Raw genomic sequence first — 22,081 nt, forward strand, 5'->3', positions numbered from 1 at the left:
ACCCCCTGCTAAAGCCATGCCCCATAAAGTAAGTTGCACAGAAAAGCGTGAGCAAACAACCTGCTGTGATATGAGCACTTGGTATAAAAAAAAAAAAAAAACCTGATGTAGAAATTGCCACCAATTTTTATTGCATCCAAACAAGAGCAGGCAAAAAATTGTCTCTCTAAGTTTTGGAATGCGTAAACAGTTCATGAAAGATGAATTCTTGTGGAGACAGTACACATGTAATTTTTATTTACCCTGATGTATCACCATTACAAAAGAAAATCACTGAAAGATGCAGAGGGTTATGGAGACCCAGACTGGTGCCCAAATACATGCAGCCATGGACCGTGAGGTCACCAGCCAAGCGGTTGTGATGCCAGCAAGAGATGACTGTGATCTCACTGACTCTTGTGTACAAATTTGGGCGCTGGCAGAGACCACTGTGGACTCGTGCCTGGACTCCAGTTGAGCACAGCTGCAAGACTTGGAGCACTGAACGAGGACTTGGTTGTGTTGTGCTGTGGGGTTGCCGGCAGCAGTTCTTGGTGCCCATCCCACAGCATCGCCTGTGTGACCCTGGCCTGCCTGGCTCAGGCAGCTGGGGCTCTGTGGGGTGTGCTTGCAGCAGTGGAGGTGAGCAGTGCAGGGACATGAACCCAGGGCGGCCAGTGGGGAACAGGGGCCAGGGGTTTGCTGCCTGCCCTGGGTCAGTGAGTGACCACAGCCTCTCTCTCTTTTGCAGTTTGTGACACCTTCTGCTTGCTGCAGCACCATTGAGGGGAGCAGCTTCCTGACGTCAGCTCTCCCCAGCCCACCGCTCAGCCCAGGGCCATGGAGGTGCCGTCAGACTGGACCTGCCCCATCTGTGGGCACAGTCAAGGCGATGTTGCCTACACGACCCCCTGTCTCCACCAACTTTGCTATGGCTGTGCGCTCTGGTGGGCAAGGAAAAAGCCAAGATGTGCCATATGTGGGCACAAGATCTGGACCATCCGATGCTCAGTGAGGTCGGATGACGATTACATTGAGTGCCCTGTCCCGCAGCCCGCAGTGCACTCAGGTTATGCCCTGCAGGGAGAGCAGGAGCCTGCAGAGCCAATCCTCCTGCCTCCAGAGTACAGCTTCCCACCTGAGATCTGGGCTGCTTTTTTCCAAGAACACCCACAAGACCTCAGGCCCCTGCTCCAGTGGCTCCAAAAAGAAATCAGGAGCATGACCGTTGATGGGTGGTGGGAGGTGCACGCAAGGCAGAGCATCGTTCTAGGCTTCCTGTGCAAGTACGGGCTCGATGAGGCAGCCTTGCAGCAGGAGCTGCAGCTGAGTTTCAGAGGCCTCACAGCGCGCTTTGTGAGGAGGCTCATCATCATCGCCACAGCCCTGTATGGACCAGAGATCCGCCGGCAGCAGGACCGCCAGGACGCCCGTGCTGTGGGAGGGCACGACAGCCCCACGGCCACCCCCAGTCCCGTCACCTCCCGTCAGGAGCCTCCTGCCTCTAGCCCAGGCCACTCCATCAATTCTGCAGGCCCTGGCACTGAGGAGCTCCCCAGCAACCTTCCTGGGGGTCCTGGGCACCCCACCACTGCCACTGTGTCCTCAAAGGAGGAGCTACAGGAAGAGCCAGATCAGGTGGAAGCAGTGGGCTCCTCTGCCCCGGGCAGGAACTGCTTGGCTGGAGAGCCCCGGCACTCCCAGAAGAGGAAGGCCTGCAGCAGCCCCCAGGACTCATCCCCACCCCGCAAGAGGCCACGCCGGCAGTAGCACCAGAGTGGCACCACTGGGCAGAGCATGGCTCAGGTGGGCTGGAAGGCAAACATCAACCTCTCAGTCTGATTCTGAGAGAAAGTAAAAATAAAATTAAAAAATAACAGAAAAAACATTTTGTTGTCTCTGAACAGCTTCCTTTAGAAGGTGTTTCCCTAATATGCAGCCATCTGAATGTTTCTGGCTTTCTTTCAGAGAGACTTTTTATTCTCTTTAATGGCTTTCATTTTATATCCCATTAAAAATCCAAGCATAATATTAAATACATAGAAATCCAATCAAATTTTTTACATTCTATACATATTAAAAAGCCATTTAGACCAGTCAAAGCTACCTTGGAAAGGATCTGATTTAATTTCAGGGGAATCATCAGCATTCTACATTATGTTCCCATTCATAAAGGAAGACTCATTTAAGTGGCCAAGCTCTTACAGGTAAGTGGAGCTGTGCCCCTAGTAGCCTGAAGCTATTGGCGATAAGCAGTTAGGTGACAAAAGGGTCCAAAAAGGTTGGGGAAAGGCTAAGAAATGGAGTGAGACATATAGGACCATGATCACCTTAAGCAAAACCCTTCTTCCAGTGTCATGGTAGGCTCAGAGATGCCTGACTTACCTCCACTATCCTTTTTACAAAGCCCATGGGATGCGGTGAAACAAGCCATGCTGGAACACTCATGGGACAATTTTCCCAGTACATGTTGCATCTGTACAAACAGACAAATGATCTGCAGCTGGACTAGGGAGAATGGACCACTCTGCTGGACTGCAACAATCTTTTCCTTATTTTCTTTCGTATTTTTTCCTATTGAGTACAGAGGGAAATATAAACATGTGAGTGCAGGCCAACAGTACCACAGAGGTCAGTGTGAAGACTTTCACCGTATAGTGCAGAAACATCCTCCATACCTTAAATGCTTCTACACAGCAGTCAGAAAAGTGTCTCTGCAAAGACCAAGGTGCAGGATTGGGGCCAAAAAAAATCGTACACAAATCTGCACCATAGTAAGCTCTTTCCTAATACCCCTTCCTAGATTAAAAACAAAACAAAACAAAAAACCCTACCTCCAAATGATCAAATACTACTACTTTAATATATATACATCAACTTATCTGATTATCAGAAAATATATTATCTGTAATTTTCTAGGAAAAAAAAGATCACCTAGAATTCCCACATCACTTTATATTTTAACTGAAGTGAGAGGGTTAAAAGCAGAAAAATAAATTAAGATAATAGTCATGACACAGAGGAAGAGAACACTGATCTATTTTGACACTTATGACTTTCAGATCAGAGACCTGTGAAACAGTACTGTCCTGTCAAGCTGTAAAAATGAACTGGATGAAAATCACCTCAGGAATGATAATTATGACTATGCCTTTCTGTCCATCTCTGACCTGCCACATGTTGAACTTGTGATTCCTTTCTCTGCAGAAAAAATTGAAGGAGTGAAAATTCTGACATATGTTGCTGGATTGCACTGACCATTAAATGAATAGATGAGGTTACAGGAGATATATATGTTAGGTCGTCTTATAACTGAGTGGAGAAACATACATTTTCAGGAGCAAAAAGGAAGGCTTGTACCAAAGCACAGGATTATGCCTGCATGATCAGCATTGTTGAAGACAGATACCTCAAGGCAAAAGCCTGAAAATACTTGTCTCAGAGCAGCAGCATGCAAGTGCAAAGTTTCCATAGGAATAAACTACTTCAGTCCAAAAAGAAATTACTTAGTATTCAAATTGAGGTAACACTTCCAAGGCAAAGGCCATCTTATTTTTTCCCTCTTGAGGCAGTAAAGGTTTCTTTCCCCGCTTACACATTCATAGCTGTAGAATATGAAATCCACAGAAAGTCGTTGGAGTAATTAGAGAGGGAGTGTCTCCACATCTTTTCTAAGTTTATTTACTCTTCATGAAAACTGTTAGCTATAAATAGCAAATGTTCTTTGCCTTGATGGTCAGCATTGTTGATAATCACCATCTCATCACGATCCTGCTATCACAGTGATCATCGTTATAATGTGCAACAGTAGAACTTAACATACTCAAGAACTTCAATCTTAATAATTATATACTCTACCCTAAGCAGGACCAGGGTATTGACCTGATTTCTGGACCATAATTATTAATGATATGTAGACGTTGATCAAAGTAGATGGTGACCAATGGTTGTATGTCCAGATGGAGGCCAGTAACGAGTGGTGTCCCCCAGGGGTCTTGGGACCAATGTTCTTTAACATCTTTATCAATGACATCGATGATGGGATTGAGTGCACCCTCAGCAAGTTTGCTGATGACACCAAGCTGAGTGGTGCAGTTGACACAATGGAAGGAAGGGATGCCATTCAGAGGGACCTCAACAGACTTGAAAGGTGGGCATGGGTGAATCTAATGAGGTTCAACACAGCAAAGTGCAAGGCTTTGCACTTGGGCCGGAGGAATCCCGGGCATATATACAGACTGGGAGGAGCAATCCTTGAGAGTAGCCCTGCAGAGAAGGACCTGGGGGTCCTGGTAGATGAAAAACTAAACATGAGCCAGCAGTGTGCTCTTGCAGCTTGGAAAGCAAATGGTATCCTGGGATCCATCAGAAGAAGGGTGGCCAGCAGGGAGAGGGAAATGATTTTCCCTCCCTACTCTGCCCTCATGAGGCCCCATCTGGAGTACTGTGTCCAGGTCTGGGGCCCCCAATACAAGAAAGGCAGGGAGCTGTTAGAGAGGGTCCAGAGGAGGGCCACAAAGATGATCAGAGGGCTGGAGCACCTCCCCTATGAAGACAGGCTGAGGGAGCTGAGCTTGTTCAGCCTGGAGAAGAGAAGGCCATGGGGTGATCTCATTGCAGCCTTCCAGTACCTAAAGGGAGCCTACAGGAGGGGAGTCAACTCCTTGAAAGAGTAGATAATGGCAGGACAAAGGGAAATGGTTTTAAGTTGAAGGATGGAACATTTAGGTTGGATATCAGGGGGAAGTTCTTTACCATGAGAGTGGTGAGGTGCTGGAACAAGCTGCCCAGAGAGGTTGTGGATGCCCCAGCCCTGGAAGTGTTCAAGGCCAGGTCAGATGGGGCCCTGGGCAGCCTGGTCTAGTATTAGATGTGGAGGTTGGTGGCCCTGCCTGCGGCAAGGAGATTGGAGCTTGATGATCCTTGAGGTCCCTTCCAACCCAAGCCATTCTATGATTCTATGACTCCATGATTCTATGATGAGATGTTAGCATGTTAACAGTAATGGCTTGTTCTTACCAAGTAATTTGGGCTCTGCTATCATATTTTCAGAGGGAAAGAGTATTTCATAGAATCACAGAATGGTTTGGGCTGGAAGGGACCTTAAAGCCCACCCAGTCCCAAACCCTGTCGTGGGCAGGATTGCCTTCATCCAGACCAAGCTGCCCAGGGCCCCATCCAACCTGGCCTTGGATACTTCCAGGGATGGAACATCCACAACTTCTTTGGGCAGCCGTTGCCTGTGCCTCACCACCCTCTGAGTAAACAATTTCCCCCTAATATCTAATCTAAATCTCATTAAGTTTACATCTATTGCCTCTTGTCCTATCACTATCTGCCTGTAAAAGGTTGCTCTCCATCTTTTTTATAAGCCCCCTTTAAGTACTGATATAGCATGTGAACATGATCTAAGCTACACAATTTGGCTTAAGAGCAAAGAATTCTCCCTGGCCCATTTTATTTAGTATTGGAGAAATAGTCACGGCCCCTACAACACCTTTTTTTTTTTTTCCAAGAGGAAGGGAAATGAAAATTAACTGTTGTATTTTGAAGTCATTAATGACCTCAGGACAAATTTTTCCACAATGTTTATTCTAACAAGGACATTTTCAGCTCCAGTAGTCTATGCTCAAATGCAATTGATGTATTTAGGACTATTTTTTTTAAACAATAGTAGGATAGAAAACAATATTTTTTAATTACTTTTCTGAAATGTTCCCTATATTGATGATTCTATAATGTTAAAACTAAGCCAGGAATACACAAACATTTTTCATTGGTTTAACATCATCAGGTGGATGAAATGCTGTGAAGTGGGCTAAATGTGAAGAGGCATGAAACATTAAATAGAGGTAGTGAAAAGCAAAGGTACTAAGACACATATTTGGAAATGAAATGGCAAAAAAAGAGAACTTCAGGAGCAAGATTTTTCAGAAATTCGATTCCCTGTAATATTGATGCAGATCCAAATTAGATAAGTCTCTGCAAAACCAGAGGGCAAAGGATGGGAAAAGTCAGAGTTCTCCCAGGCAGCTGAGATGAAGACAGGTCTCAGGAAAGAAGAACATATCACTGAAAAGGCTAAAGGCCAAAGGAAGCAGGCAGGGGACCAAGATCAGGAGTCTCTGCCAAGAGAATCCAAAAGAGCAAATTCCAAGTCCCAGAAATATCATTCAAGAATCCCTAAACAGAGATAGCAATTGAGAGCATATAAGGACATAGTATCCATTAGGTATGCGCACACAGAAGGAGAGGCCAAGACTGTGAAGTTCAGAATCAAATTCCCAGAATTCCATGTGTAGGGTATCAGTGCTGAGGCATAAAGGAGAGAAGACATGGTCATGAATCAAAGAGCCTGGATTTAAGTTCTGACAGCTAATTGGAGGAACTTGGGGTGTCAGCAAATGTAGAGCTTCTGGACCTGGAAAAAAAAATGATTTTTTTTTTTAAAGTTCATATGTCAGACAAGCTTACCCAAGATTAATTTGCAGGAGGGAAATAACTATATTCTCTACACCACAGATAATAGCAGGAATCTGCACAGGGAACGGTGGTAATTTTCTCAAATTCTGTGATCTATGCAGCTGAAGTACCCGTTGTCTGTTATTGTGCCTTTGGATTCCTCAGAATAGCAAACATTTTGTTTTAGAGTCACTCATGTCTCTTAAAGAAGGTATTTGCATTGCCTTCACGGAAGGAGATAATTTTGTTTTTCTTTCTGATATCCGTCTTTTCTTTGCAAGCTGCTTCTTCAAGTACTAAAGCCTTCAGTGTGTGTTAGAGAAGTCGATCTGGCTCCTGCTGAGGAAGTTCTGGAAATCTCTTTAAAGTACTGGTTCTCACAAGAAGGTCAATCAGTGCTTCGTGGCAGCACTATAGCCTCGACTCTCCACCACTCAGGCACCAGGTGCAACAGCAGATGTATAGGTCACATTGGTCATGCATATCCTCCATCACCAGGTTCCATGAAGGGTAGGGTAGGGTGTTACACAGTGAATGGATAAGACAAAGAACAGGCAGGCAAGGAAAAGAAGATGAGACTCCATGGCAGGAATCTCTTGAGAAATCATGAGATTTGACAGGTCTGTGAATTCCTTAATATAAAATAAAAGGACCGTGTTATTTTTTCTGGAGTAAAAGAGCTTGGGGACCTTAATCTTAATGACAATCATACTAGGAACATCCTAAAAATAAGCCTAATAGTGTTAATGATTTTACTCAATGATATACAACCACTGTAAGCACTGCTCTTTGGGCCCTCTTCAGCATGTCTGAGGAAGTGTTCACTAGGCCTCCCCATCCCAGCCTGAAGAGAGGGAACTGGTGACAGTGACCACAGAGCCAGATGTGCAGACACCAGCATAAACACTCAGCCTGAGCTGCCTAAACCTCATTGCACCCTTCATGCATTTGCAGCCATGAATACTGAGGGGACTAGTTCTCAGTTTCGCAGACCACTTGCCAAGCAGGAGATACTCACACAGAGGGGAAAACAGGACAAGGATGGAAAACGACTGATCAGATTTCTCCAGTATCAAAAGCATCGCACAAACAGATCTTTCCATATTCACTCGTTAATAATTTACAATAAAATTAGCATACACTTAAAATCTCCTGCATGCACATTGGCTAGAAAACTTCCACAAAGCTTTACACAATCAAGAGGCAAGTGGATGCCAGACGCACAGAACCAGGGATCAAAAGCAGGAGCTGCAGCCGGTCCTGACAGAAGGGCCTAATAACCAGCTCACGCTGACACTGACAGGAGCTTCAGCTAGCAGCAGAGAGCAGCATGAAGCCACCATTGAGCAGAACTTCCTTTCTGATATTCTGCTAAGAAAGGCAGACAGCTGACAGGACTGAAATGGGCTCTGTCACAGTTAAGAGACCAACTTTATGCTCTCACTGGTGCTATAAATATTCCCTTAGCTTAACTGGTTTCCAGCAGTAAGTGCTCAGACACATCAGGAGAGAGAGGTGGTTTTTTACAAGGATTTCAAAACTACTGTCTCAATGACTCCCATTTAGGGTGGCATGTACATGCCAATCCAGATTGAAAAAATTGTGATTTTAAATAGCCTCTTTTGAAGCCCCACACTCGTAGGTAAGTACATCTTGACAAGCAGAAGAGAATTATGGTATTTACCAATGTGCAAAAATGCAGTTACCTACAAATGGGAACAATAACATTTTTACCTTATAGTGCATTGATAGAAAGTGAAAAATACTACCTAAGTGCTCAGTTAGCCCTCTGCGTGGTGAAACACTCTGGGCTCTGTTCTGCTTTCTTTTGCATCATATGCTAACCGCTCCCCAGGCAAAGCACAGAGATGTTGCGCCCTTCATGTGACATTCTCACCTACCTTGTACATTTGAACATACATCATACAGAGCCTGCTGCAACTATCTAAGATTACTGTAAAGGTCATGTAGATTCCTATAGTAACAAATCCAAAAATAAAACTGTTGCAAGGACTACATGCAGAAAAGAAGTAAAAATGGAACTTTCTGTCCAACAACAAACTGATTTCTGATATCAAAAGCAGTGTGCGTCACCTGGAGCTGTCTGAGCAAATACTGCTGGATTTTTCAACCACTTGCATAGGAAAGCATCCCAGAAAAAGCATGCCTCAATGCCTCAGTGCAATCCAGCACGCTTTCAAGCACTGTGCTGTTACAATCTGGAGTCCTACTAATTAAGCCTTGCAGGTGGAAAAAAAAATCCCCTGCAGGAATCATTTAGATTTTCTAACTTTTCCCAAATAGTTTTCTTTGTGTAACTTGTGCAGCTGGCATCAACCATGCATTGCTGCTGTGGTTTTCTTGGCATGAGGTTGCTATGGCTGAAGTCCATGTTGTTCAAGTGATAAAGCTACTAAGTACCAGATGCACAAAAAGGCAAGTGCATCTACATTTCACTTGTCTTTGTATTTACCACTCAACTCTGAAGCTCAGATACATAATACTTCTGCCGGCTTCTTCCTTCCTTCCCCAGTTGGCACATAAATCCCCAACTCCCTCAAGGGACTCAAGTGTAAACATGAGTGTTCCTCAAGTACCTGAAGTACTTGTGGCCCTGCACACAGATACTTAAATCTTAACATCACTTGGCAATGCTGTGCCAATCCCTGCTGGGCCCCACCAGTTGGTGTTCCAGCTGGTGGATGATCCAGGTGCTGGTCTATCAGCATGTCTAAAGGAAGAGTGGCACTTCTGCCTTTTGAAGCACAACTAACAGATGAACTACTGTTCCCCTCTATGTACAACAATCTAGTGGTAAACTCAGCAAATGAAGCAACACAAAACACATTTTCAAAGCCACGTTCTGCCTCGTGGCATGCAAATTCACCTCTTCAGAAAACTGCTCTTACCGTAAGTGTCTGGCTATTTTATGAGGCAGATGTCTTCACCATCTCTCTGTCTGAGCCTGCTTCACTTTGTATAAAAAATTAAAAGCTCATTGGGTGAAGGAAAGAAACCTGACTCTGTCGCCTCGTGGTCAGGACTCTCCCCAGGGAGTTCTCATTGCCAGGTCTACAGAAATTACTACACATTCTGCAATAAGGAGTTACAATAAACAATGAGAGCAATGACAGAGAAGAGATAGTGTCCCAAGAATTTCCATGGGGGAACTGTTGATTACAAGGGATATTCTCACTTCCAAATTTTTAACAATTTTAAGAAACCCAGAATGAGAATGAGAGGGTGTAGAAATACTGTCCCTTAACCTCATATCAGAGCAGTTTCATCAGGAAAGATGGGTTAAATCCCATCAGGCAGAGCAGAACAGTGTGCCTCGGTGTCTCCGCATACTGGACCTAGCCTCTGAGCTGCTGTTCTGCTGCATCATTCTTCAGACAAAAGGACCAACGTAAATTTAGGCTTAAGAAAAATGCACACTGCAAGCTGAAGGATGACTGATACATAACAAAACTCACACTCTTATAATATACTGATTCATATTCTAGCTCTCGTTCCCAGGAACACCAGCAGCCTCTGAGTTTGGTCAGCTTGCCATCCAGCAACCATTTTATAGGTGAAAAGGACTCCTAGAGAGTCACTGTACTGTGCTGTTTAGACAAGCAGCTTCTGCTTGTTTTCTTTCACAGAGAGAAATCTCTGAGTCATCAGCATCATTACTGCCTCCTTTTTGCTTACCTAGCCTCATTAAAAGAGACTGATCAGCGAGGGGCAGCAATTTAACTGATGCACACTTTATAAACAAAGGTTCACCAGTTTCCTTTCATTTCCTCTGATATTTTTTGCCTCTGCTGCTACATCAAGAAACACTGTGGCCTGATCTTCCCCAGGCAGGACTTCTGTTCTTAAAGAGGCAGTATTTATTATTTGCTATTTCAAATATGATGTACACATTTTAATCCATCTCATCAGCCTAACATCTCTACCTACAGTAGGTCTAAGATGCTTATCATTCTCTCAGCTAAGTGATTGCCTCTTACATGGCAGAGAATAATAAATGCTCCTTAAATCTCATTACAGTCAGAGGAAGATGAGTCACTGAATGCCAACTAAAATAAGCACGGCACTGAACTTGTTTTCAGTCACTACAGCACAAAGCCTATGGATAAAGACAGGATGAGTGACACCAACCAATTGTCTATTGGCAAAATCTGTCTCTTTCAAAATAAGATAGTAACAGCGGCTGAGATTAATGATCTAAAGATCACAAAACATATATACACTTAAACAGAAACAAGCTGCAAGCATTTCTGAAATGCAATGAGAACTACTTTGAAAAGCTGTCATATGGTACAGAGCAATGTTAGGGGACAGAGAAGTCAATTTTTCTCATCCATCTGAATGACAGATTTGGCCACAGGACATGAGAGTAAGGCCTGTTCTACCTCAACAATGAAACTAATAAGCATAGGGCATGTAATAGCTCTGGGCAATAACAGCCATTGCCTTTAGTAGGGAATTATCCCAATTCTCTTTCCTACCCCACTGGGGCACTATCTGGTGCCTACCCAGAATGGAGATTACTACCTATTGTCCTGAAAAGCACTTCTTTGTTTAAGGATAACATGTTGAGGCCAGTTTGCCATGTGAGGAGGCACTGTTCCTGTTCTGGCAATATATCTGTAAGCAGCTCATAAGACCGATATCATATCAGTGCTTTATTGTAGAGGATAGCAGCAGAGAATTCTTTATCTGTGGGTTTGACTACAGCCAGATATTTGCATCTCACAAATGAATGCTGAAGTCCTTGCCCCCCTCATCTCAGTGGGATCTCTGCCAGAGAGGTATCAAGGCATAAGGTACAGTTCTCAGGATTTCTTCTCTTCTAAACAGCATCTTAAAATTCTATAGCTATTGTTAAAGAAAAGCTAATTAATAAGTTTTGGCACGAAGTAACAGTGCAGGCTTTACATATTCTGTTTATTGCATTTCATTTGCTGAATTTCCTTGCATAGGACTTAAGATGCAGCTTTCTACAGCAGCAGCAAATGTTTCGATTTCTAATATAAAAATCATGTTGATTATGCAGGTCAATGGATCCACAGCAACCGTGACATTACTTGTGACAAGTGATGGGAACATTGGATATTTTTCGCTAAAGATAGTAAATAGGGAGACAGTTGAAAACTGGAGCCAGTGCTGGAAGAGATTAATGAGAAACTAAATGATTTACAAGTACCATGTCCTCATTTGACTGGAAATTAGATAAATTAACCTGAAAAAAAAACAATGCTCTAATGAAGCAGAACAACTCCACAAACATATTACAAATGGACTTGGTGGGGAGGGGAGGAAAAATGGAAAGAGAAAAGAAGTGAAGAAAGAAATGACAACCTACATTCAAAATATGCTTGGCAACCCAAGCAATTAAATGGTAACAATTCAAGCAGAAGCTCTGAAAGTTGTTTCCTGAAGGTGACAGGCAGGGAAGTGGAAGCTGATATAGAGTCGCCTATCTAGGATAGCAGGTACCACTCTTAAAAAGGGAATACCTTGTATGGGAGAGTCTTATAGGACAGTTGCTACTCAGAATGATAACAGAAGTGTAATTTTAACTATAATTGACTTGTCAGACAGAGGAGAGTTGTAAATTCTGTGGATGTAGAGGCTGGGCAAGGAGCAACTGCCAGTGGTAATGAACACATTTTGGGGGATCTTCCAGGATACTCTCCCATACAAAAGAAATACAAAAAGCATGCAATTTTTCCTGCTTCAGCAAATTTGCATAGAAAATAATATGAAAAGTATTGATTCTGCACCACAGTGTTTATGAAAGGGAATACTTCTTGGGAACCTGCAACAAATCAGCACATAATAGGAGTGGAACAAAGGAAATAGCACAGCTGGATTTCAATAATCTTCATCACCAGATCCATTTTGCAGGCACTAAATTCTGTCTTTTTGTTGCCCCAGCCACTAAAGCGGCTATAGCTGCAACAGAGGATGAACAACCATTTTGATATTTAGCAGTTCTCCCTCCGGTCTGTTGTTTTAATGACAGAATTTTCACTGAACCTGAGGGCTTATCACTACTTGGTTTACCTTAATTATTTTAACAGGCCCAATTCTATGCCAAGGTTCCTGGAAAACTGTAAGTGATTCACAGAAGAATTTTACTGGCCAGTTCCATTATCCCTGCAGTACATTAAAGGTGATTCAGCTACATCTTCTTAATTAAAAGTCTGTTAGATATTACATCAGTTTTAACTTTGGTGGGAGTTTGCAGCTGAAATAGCTATATCTGCATAATATACTCTATTTAAACTACTATTTAACCTACTCAAAGCTTCCTGCTCTAGAACTTAATAGTGAACACTATAATTAATATGTATATTGCTAAAAGCATGTTCTTCTGAAGCTCTTCTTGGTCTTGAATCATGAATAAAAAGAAAAAATATCCATTTTTTTCTTGTTCAGCCACCAAACCAAGAAATGTAAATAAAAATACTGTGACTCAACTGTCATGGTTTTATGATTTTCAGTTATTGGTATTCCACATCATAACATCATGTAGTGAATGTACCTGGTTCTCAGAAGAGAAGGACTACTACATTCCCCAGGGTACTTTGCTCCTCTGTTAGGAGGGAAAAGATAGAAGCTTGCAGATCACGAGACCTCATCCCTTTTCACGCCCGTCTCTCGTCCTGGCAGCTCCTTGCTCTCCAGCCGTCTTATCGTCGGCAGTAGAGTAAGGCCTACCTTGATTTTGGGACATTCTCTCTTTCTGTATTGGATTTATCAGCTTAAATTGTAATTATATTGTATTATAATGTGTTGTTTTGCATTCTGATATCTTATTTAGTAAATTAGTTTGCTTCTCCTCAGATTGTTGCCGCTGTTCTTTGCTCTCAGGGCCATCTCCTTACCCTCTTCCCTTTTTCCATTTTCTCGGAGCGTGGGCCACGGAACCAGGCCGAACGTCTGTAAACCGTTGACACTCAACACAGCTATTTTAATTTCAATTTGAAAATTATTGTTAATATGGAATATATTCCAGTGATTGCTTGACAAGAGAAGAACAGTAAGAATCACTGCGGATGGTTCAGGTCTCTCATAAAGGATGCCATCTGGCCTCTCTTCACTGCTGCAATGTATGTTTCTGTATCACTGTGCAGTAAAAATATTTTAACAGCAGGAAATCAGCGCCAAAAGCAGCATCCTAGAGATGAGCAACAAAGGTTGCTCCAAGATGTGAGATCCACCATTGAGATTTAGGTTTGGATTGGATTTGAAACTTCCTCATCTAAATTCCAGGCAAAAACCACTGTAATATGGGCTATTAATGGAGAAAAGAAACACATTGCCCCTTTCTTTGTTGTTTCAAGTGGCATCTAAGTTCCTTTCTGAATCAAATCTCTAATGTTGAAACCCTCATGTTTGGAAAATATTAGAACTATTCTTGTCAGCATTTCCATTTTTTCATTTTTGTTTGCTTGCTTCAGCCAACATCATTTGATGAATTCATTCACATTCAAGAACAGTTCTGACCAACCAAATATGGTCTATTCATTATTAAAGGGGGGAAGGAAGCAAGAAAGATGCAATTCTGTTCCAGTTAAAGGCATTTTACAGATATTGTTCATGTGGAACAGGTTAAGGAACATCACAGGGATCATGAGATGAGCTGTCCCTTCCATGTGACATATAGCCAAATTTAACAGCATATTTAGAGCTACTGGAGAATCAAATTCATCTCCATGTAGAAAATTGCACTTAAACCTTCAAAACAAGGCTCTCTAAGTGAGACATAAATGATTGTCTATACCTCTTCCTGACTCTTGAATGGAGCTGAACTTCCTCCCAGGAGGTTAGTATAAATACTATACTATAAATACTCTTCTGAAAAAACTGCAGAGATGCTACAGGTAAACAGAATAACATTTGTTTTAATAAAAATATTGAACCAGAGGGGTGTTGCAGATTTCTATTAAGACTGCCCATGTGCAGAAATGCCCTTTGTGCACAGGATTCTTTATGGTAAACGTATTCAGGTACAGCCACAGCCGTAAGAGCAACATGGTTTTTTTGATATTTGTTGCAGAGGTCTTTCTTCTCAATTCTATTTCTCTGTTTAGGTGGAGCAGAGAAGAAACATCCAACAAGAATACTATGCACATAGTTACCTCTGCTACATAAAATACCTGTGAATCAACAGAGGCTCCTAGTTTAATTTGGAAAGGTAAGCGACTTTGCTGGATGTCTTATAATTATCTTTCCCTTCAGTAGGGCAAATTTAAAAGATTCATAGATCTAGAAGCGTGATCCAGTTTTTTGTCCAGTCAGCATACAAACATACTTTTTCAAGGATTTGAATGTGAAAATAATGTTGTTATGGAGCAGCACAAAGTAATATCTACCTAACAATCTATTAAAACACTCATTAAAATCCAGTCTTTAGCTAGGTGCTGACTAATCTGATGAGAGCTGAAGTTCCCTCTATGCTTTGCAAAGACTCTCAGTCTATTGCAGCAGGATCAAATAGAAGAGAAAACAATAGGAACATATGAGAAAAAGAAGAAATATGTTTCCCTTCTGTTCTGCCTTAAAGATATTTGCTATCAATGTTTGTAATGTTGCAATGAAATTAAATCTATTCTACAATATTGTATTCTCAAAACAAACACATACTGATTTATTTTCTTCATATAAAAAGTGTATGCCTATCTAGTGCAGACAGTGTCATAAAAGGAGTAACTTCTGATGCACAGGGAACTTGTTATGTTCTTCCTAGATCTCTCTGAATGTACACAATAATCCAAACTGTCAGTCTCAGTAGGCAGGCAATGAAGGAGCACTAAAGCCACTGCCCTACTGGCAAGGAAATGACTGATCTCCATGTGCAAGGCAAGCAGTGCTACTTCACCTCTCTCTGAAGGAGGACATCCCACCTGCCAGGATAGGCTGGGCAGTGAGCAAGCTGCTCCAGCACAAAGAACCCACTGGGCACTTAGCAAGAGGGTGCAGAGCACATAAAGCATTTGTGGGACTGATTTAAAAAAAAAAAAAAAAACAAAAAAAAACCACCTTGCAAGATAACATGAAGGTTTTTAAAAAAGAAGGCAGGAGAAGGAAGAAAGGAAAGGGTAAGACAATCTGTGGGGTCATGAGTGGAAGAGATGTTTGTAGCTCCACTTGGAGTATTTTTGAGATTCTTCCTATCAAATTCAGCAGGACTAAAATATTTCCTGGGAATTTTGAAGGTAATATGGAACAAACTGGAAGCCATGAGATCAGGCTCAACATGAAATCACTCAATTAGACCAGTAAACTCTGAAAGGAAGAAAATCAGGTTCTGAATGAATGAAAAGCTCTATGTGCTCTGTCATAAATTATCAAAATATGCTCCTTACTCCTTACTGGCTCTGGGACAAGTGGCAGAGGTGCTGGCAGATTCCAAGGGGCTCCAGACACATGTAATATACAACTTGGACTCATCCTGTAGATAACTCAGGACTAATACCTGAACTATCAGGTCACACTTCCAGAACTTCACAAAACACTGCACCATAGGAAAGCAATTACATAAAACAGAAACAGAGATCAAGAGGAGGAAACCTCAAGGACAAATTATTAGAAGTGTTTCAGCACCCCACTGTATTCATTTCATTATGAAAATCACAAACAATATTTGATGGAGTGACCAAAGGTTCCAAAGTGTAAGCGATTCACTTCACTATTAAATTTCAAAACTTTAATTATAAAAATGTCTGACCAACTCTAACTGGCACCTGTACTATTATGATAATGAGAACAAGAAGCAAGGGGACTTAGAGACTGAACTACTCTTTCATTCCTTCAGATCAGCCCTTTGGATAAAGGCAACGGCATAAATCTTGTAATTAGGAGAGAGTTTGAACTGCTAGTGTTTGAGCTACATGAACTAGATTTGTCTTGTGCATAAGTAGGGGCTTATAACCTTGATATGATAGTTAGGGCACATGCTTATTAATGCCTCTCTAGATCTATCACATGGATATTTCTTTACACATCTATGTCTTTCATTTTCCAGTCAAAGGCTTTGACAACTTGAAGACTTTTTCTTCTTCTCTCTTTCTTTTTTCCTTTTCTTTTTCCTGCTTGCCTTCTGCCTTCTCTTCCATTCAGAAAGCCAGCTCACATTTTGTGGAACAAATGCCAATTTCATGTAGAGGGCTGGCACACTGTCTATGGATTATCCGAAGCAGAAAGGAAACTCAGCTGATATATAGTCCTCGTACTAATCCTCCAAACATACACATCTATTTCTTGTGACTACACCTGAGTAAATACTACAGTACGATCAATACAGGTAGAATTCAGGAATGTGACAACAGTCACAGCAGATGTGACCAGAGGTCCTTCCTGCCAGAATCCTCTCTCTGACAAGGGCCAGGACTGGAAGTTTAAATAAGAATGGAATTAACATGTAGACTGTCTCAAAGTACCATGACAGCCATCAGCAATTTGCAGTTTCCTGAACCACTGACAATGTACATTTATTTCCAAGTCCATGAATTTATATTATCAGTTCTGGGGCCTGGATAAAGTTGTCAGGTACAGAACTACACTTCCTTCTGCCAGGCTTAGTTTTATCTAACTTGTGCTGTATAGATCTTTAATACCTAGTTTAAGTCATTTTTCTTTGTTTCCTTCACCAAATGAAAGCAGTTTTTCAGAGGGAAATCCAGCTTATCCAATTGAGCTTCAAAGCTCAAGGAGGGAAGATTTAGATTAGATGTCAGGGGGAAATTCTTCACAGAGAGAGAGCGGTGAGGTGCTGGACCAGGCTGCCCAGAGAGGCTGTGAATGCTCCATCCCTGGAGGTGCTCAAGGCCAGGTTGGGTAGAGCCCTGGGCAACCTGGTTTAGCACCAGATGCAGAGGTTGGTGGCCCTGCCTGTGACAGGGGGGTTGGAACCTGATGATCCTTGGGGTCCCTTCTAACCCAAGCCATTCTTTGATTCCATTATTCTCTGATTCTATGTGTAGTATAAGTTGCATTGTAGAGAAGCCTGATTGTTCCTCACTAACTTTGGAAAGAGGCTGACAAATGCCTGGTGTCTGACAGCTGTAGTAAGGTGACATATATTCACTGCCAAAGTCATGCCCTGGAATACAAAGTACTATTGCCATAAATGACTGATCCAGGAATTCTAGAAAAAAGGGCTACAGGGAACTTCAAGATGAGTCTCAAACAATATGGAGACTTTCCAGCCTCTGATCTGAGTGAACCCATTGCCCTTTAGGTCGGAGCTGGTTACTGAAATGACCTACTCACAGTACGTAATTTCTCAATAAAGTTTGAGGCTGTTACATAGAAAACTAGTACCTTATTTGATGACATCCTTGATATTTCCAAGAAAATGCACTATCAAATAATAACATCAATAACAATAAAATGTTTCCAAAAAGCAGAAAGTGATTACATGGTGAACTGTTGAACTAGATTGAACATAACTTGTTAAGTGGGGAGATCATAAGGCAAAAGTTCAAGAAATAGTCTCACATAAATGTCAAATGTCACAATTATCCATTTACTTGATAAAACGAGTACTCTGTTGATTAATTTTTTTTTTATTTTTTTTTTGCCTCAGCACTTCATTCTTTAGAGAATAAAACATCAGAATTAATTCTAAGACACTGAATTTGATAGAAAGGGGGATAGGGTGCCTGTGGTAGAAATCCTGTGACAAGTTCTGAGGCACTTTGGAGGCTCTGTAATATCCACTGCCTTTCACAGGTTTCAGTTCTGCTGCTGGCACTGAAGTGGTGGGTAGAGATCACAACTTTGTTTTCAACAAACTCTCTTTTGAGAAATTTAGTTGTTCCTATCTCACTGGCTAGTTATTCAATGCACACAGTCCTTGCTGGCTACAGAAGTCGGCCACAACACAGAGAAAGATGAAGGAAGACTTTATTGCACTCTGCTTTTCTGTAGAATCAGCCACAATCTGGCTTTAAGCAAACATGCAGAAGTCATTAGTGTGCTCCAATCTGATTTACCATGGCATTTTTATCCCAGTGTAACTTTATCATGTGTCAGCAGAAACCCAGAGTGACATGGGAGCTATTCCAGCCCAGCTATTTAGAGCTCCTCGGAAACAAGCCGTGTGTGTTACAGTAGGTCTGCTTATGTAAGAGGGGAACCTCGTGATCTGCAGCTCATGCCAGGACCCAGAAAGGCCAGCTGCTTTCTGTCCGTATTACACTAGTGCTAGCCTGAATACAAAACTGCCCCATCAGTTTTGGAAATCTCTCTGTTTCTACATTGAGCTATTTCCAGACCTTCGTAATCATGTGCTTATTTCCAGCAACAGCAGGTCCTGCCTCTACCACTAAATCCAGTAAGCGCTGACCCCAATCTTCCCACCCGCTTACTCAATGCCATCATTGAACTATGTCCTGCATGATATGGAAGGGTTCTGCCATGCTGCATGGTCTGCAAGCTTCTTGGCTCAGTGGATAAGGAGCAAATTTCAACTCATCAAATGTCTTCTTGCAGTGTCTTTGCAATGGGAAAGAAGAGAGTGTGGAATGGAGATCATGCAGCAGTAGTGGTTGCTGCAACGCTAATAGCTGTGAGGGTACCTGAAGAGAGAAGGCAAGTATGAGGAGAGAGAGAAAGTAGGACCTCTTTCAATTACATCTTCCTTTGGTAGATATAGATGTACAGAAACAGGAGCGGAAGGATGCTTAGCCTGACATGATGGTATTATAAACCATCCAGCAAAGGATAGTGAATACAATCACCTCTATTCTTTCTCTACACATTTTGTCCCTTGTTTAAAAACTCCTGACCATTTGGGCCAGAATTTTCAGAAATAGAAGCTAGAGTTAGAGCTACATTTAGACATGAACACAGAATGGTTAGTGAAGCCTGCTGCATGCTCAGCAGCTTTGTAGCCAGCTTGTGCCTTAACAGAGACTTGGCTGTTCAGGTCTGTGCTTCTATTTCTGAAACCTTGGTATAGTGAACTCAATTTGTGAATATAGTGAACTCATTGTGCGCCAAACCCCAGCCCTGCCTGCTCATTAGTTTGTGATTCAGTAGCCTGCCAACTAGCCATATGGCCAGGTGAATGGCGCACGAGATTTTTATGTCCAGTTCTCACCTTTTACTATGTTTTCAACAGCTGGGAAGATTAGCATTCAGAGGGCACAAACAACAACATTGTGCTTCATTACTTTTAAGTAATAAACACAATGGATTCTCAGAGTTCTCCCAACCTGTTCCTCGCTCTTTATTGTTTTGATACACTAAGCCACAGTGTCTCAACGAAGGCATATTTCTCTTATATTCAGCTTACTTCACCGTGAAATGACTCAATTCAGCAAGTGGGTTTGAAATATATACTGAAGGCAGTGTAAAACAGCACCCTTAACAAGTGTGGAAAAAGAAGTGTAGCTCATAAATGGAATATAAGCTGTATATAAAATAATATCTTACAATATCTAATGAACTCCAGAGACAGCAGGGCTTGAACCAGGCAACACACCCATCACTTGTGCACCAGGTTTCAAAAAATGACAATGTCCGTGAGTCATATATTTCCTTAAGTCTCTGAAGAAATGTTAAATCAATAAAATACCTAAAGGTTGCTGAAGAACCAAACAGTGTTGTGTATAAATCCAACAATTATTGCTGAGGGGCAACATAAGAGCTGAAGAAATACATGCAAGTAAAAGGCCACCCAACCCACTGGAGTCTATTCATATAGAATCATAGAATCACCAAGGTTGGCAAAGACCTCCAAGATCATCCAGTCCAATCATGCACCTATCACCAATATTTCTCCACTACACCTTGTCCCTCACTACAACATAGGAACGTTTCTTGAACGCCTGCAGGGACAGTGACTCAACCACCCTTCTGGGCAGCCCATTCCAGTGCCTGATCATTGTGGTCACCAGGCACATGTCAATGGACACCAACCATCTGGGATCGTACTGGTCCACTCGCTTGTCTCTGGCAGCTTTCCTCATTGATGTAGGATACCTCACACACCATCACTTTGATTTCCGGAGTGCTTCGCTGAGTCTGGCTTTCAGCAACATAATGAAAACTCAAGGTTACATTGGTGACACATTCACCAATTAATATTGTGGCACAACGGCACTCAGTTTTTTCACATTGTACATTCTATATCCAGCCTTTGAAAGGCCACAAAATTACCCATACCTCGACTGTGAAATTAGATCTAGGCACTTGTTAAAGATCCACTGTAGACCTTTATTTTAGCTGTTTATGTATGTACCACAGGGCTGCAATCTTCTTGCTGAGGTAGATATACAGGGAAAAATAAAATATGCTGTGAAAGCAAGCTTTGATATTCTGCTGTGAATCCAGAAATATAGCTTACTGGTGTCGTAAAATACATTTACTTTGTGTTTCCTTCACATACTGACATTTCTCTTACTAGACACATTAAAGGGAGCGGAGTCCTTCGAGAAGTCATACTATCATGTTCTTCTACCTCAATTTTCACAGCAGAAGAAATAAATATAGGTGCCTACTTCCTGAAGTCCTGAAAAAAAATGTTGATCTTTTTAGACTGGCAATTGAAAAGAGGTCAAAGCAGTCTAAAAGCCATTCTACTGTTGACAGGGAGGCTAAGCCTTGCTGGAATTAGATTGATTTTAACTCCTTGCAGAGGCTGGAACCAGAATCTATATCTCCTGATGTTAACATTACACAAAGCTCTCTCTTTTCAGTCACAGCAGCATACACCTCTGCAGTAGTTTCAGAAAATAATAATTATTTCCAGAAGAAGTGTATATTACATATATTATGTCTAGGCAACAGAGTTTTCCATCCGTTTTTCCTGTTACTAAAAATACAGATTGTTCACAACTATGCTTTCAATATCCATTTAATTGTTTTGCAAACAGGATATCTTTGACAAACAGTGTTTTTGGCTAGGCTTCAGTGAGCACGGCGTTCAGCTCCATTACCCACAACGTCACAGCCCTCTGAAGATATATCCTCCCACTGTTGCCACCAACACAGATATAGAAAAGAGGTCTTACTGTCCTCACAGTCACACTCCTGTAAGGTTTGAAAAAGCCAATCTCACCTACATTTCATTACTCACCTCAAAGAATTTCCCTCTTCAGGAATGTCAGACAACCTGTGGGCTGTATGCTAGTCTTAAAAATGTAGTTCGCATTCCTCCCCAGATCTTCACTTCTCTTCCTCTAAAAACTTTGTCAACGGTTTATGGGCGTTCGGCCCGGTTCCGTGACAAAGGGGACGGGGGATCCACGGGTCCACGCCCCGGGAAAAGGGAAAAGGGAAAAAGGGTAAGGAGATGGCCCTGAGAGCAAAGAACAGCAGCAACAATCTGAGGAGAAACAAACTAATTTACTAAATAAAATATTGGAATGCAATACAACACACTATAATAAAATATAATTACAATTTAAGCTGATAAATCCAATACAGAGAGAGAGAATGTCCCAAAATCAAGGTAGGCCTTATTCTACTACCGACGATAAGATGGCTGGAGAGCGAAGTGATGTTATGATGTGGAATACCAATAACCGAAAAATCACAAAACCATGACAAACTTCCATGCTGGAACGATTTCTAACGAGAGCAAATTTAGAAATACAGGCACCTAATAATACCAAAGACCTTGCATTCA

General features: G+C 42.0%; 2 protein-coding genes across 3 annotated transcripts in view; one reads left to right on the top strand and one right to left on the bottom strand.

Moving 5' to 3' along the window:
• GADL1 (glutamate decarboxylase like 1) overlaps positions 1-22,081 on the bottom strand; it is a 163,630-nt gene that overhangs the window by 102,576 nt on the left and 38,973 nt on the right. The gene's annotated exons all lie outside the window — the stretch shown is intronic.
• On the top strand, positions 216-1,995 carry LOC110394150. The gene is made up of 2 exons (XM_021387864.1): positions 216-621; positions 731-1,995. Exon 2 carries the CDS (start codon positions 820-822, stop codon positions 1,747-1,749), a length of 930 nt encoding a protein of 309 aa, XP_021243539.1. The 5' UTR covers positions 216-621; positions 731-819; the 3' UTR covers positions 1,750-1,995.

Source organism: Numida meleagris, chromosome 2 (genome assembly GCF_002078875.1).
Source record: "Numida meleagris isolate 19003 breed g44 Domestic line chromosome 2, NumMel1.0, whole genome shotgun sequence".
Lineage (NCBI taxonomy): Eukaryota > Metazoa > Chordata > Aves > Galliformes > Numididae > Numida > Numida meleagris.

Coding starts and splice junctions, on each gene's coding strand:
- LOC110394150 (XM_021387864.1), top strand. CDS start 820: ATGGAGGTGCCGTCAGACTGGACCTGCCCCATCTGTGGGCACAGTCAA.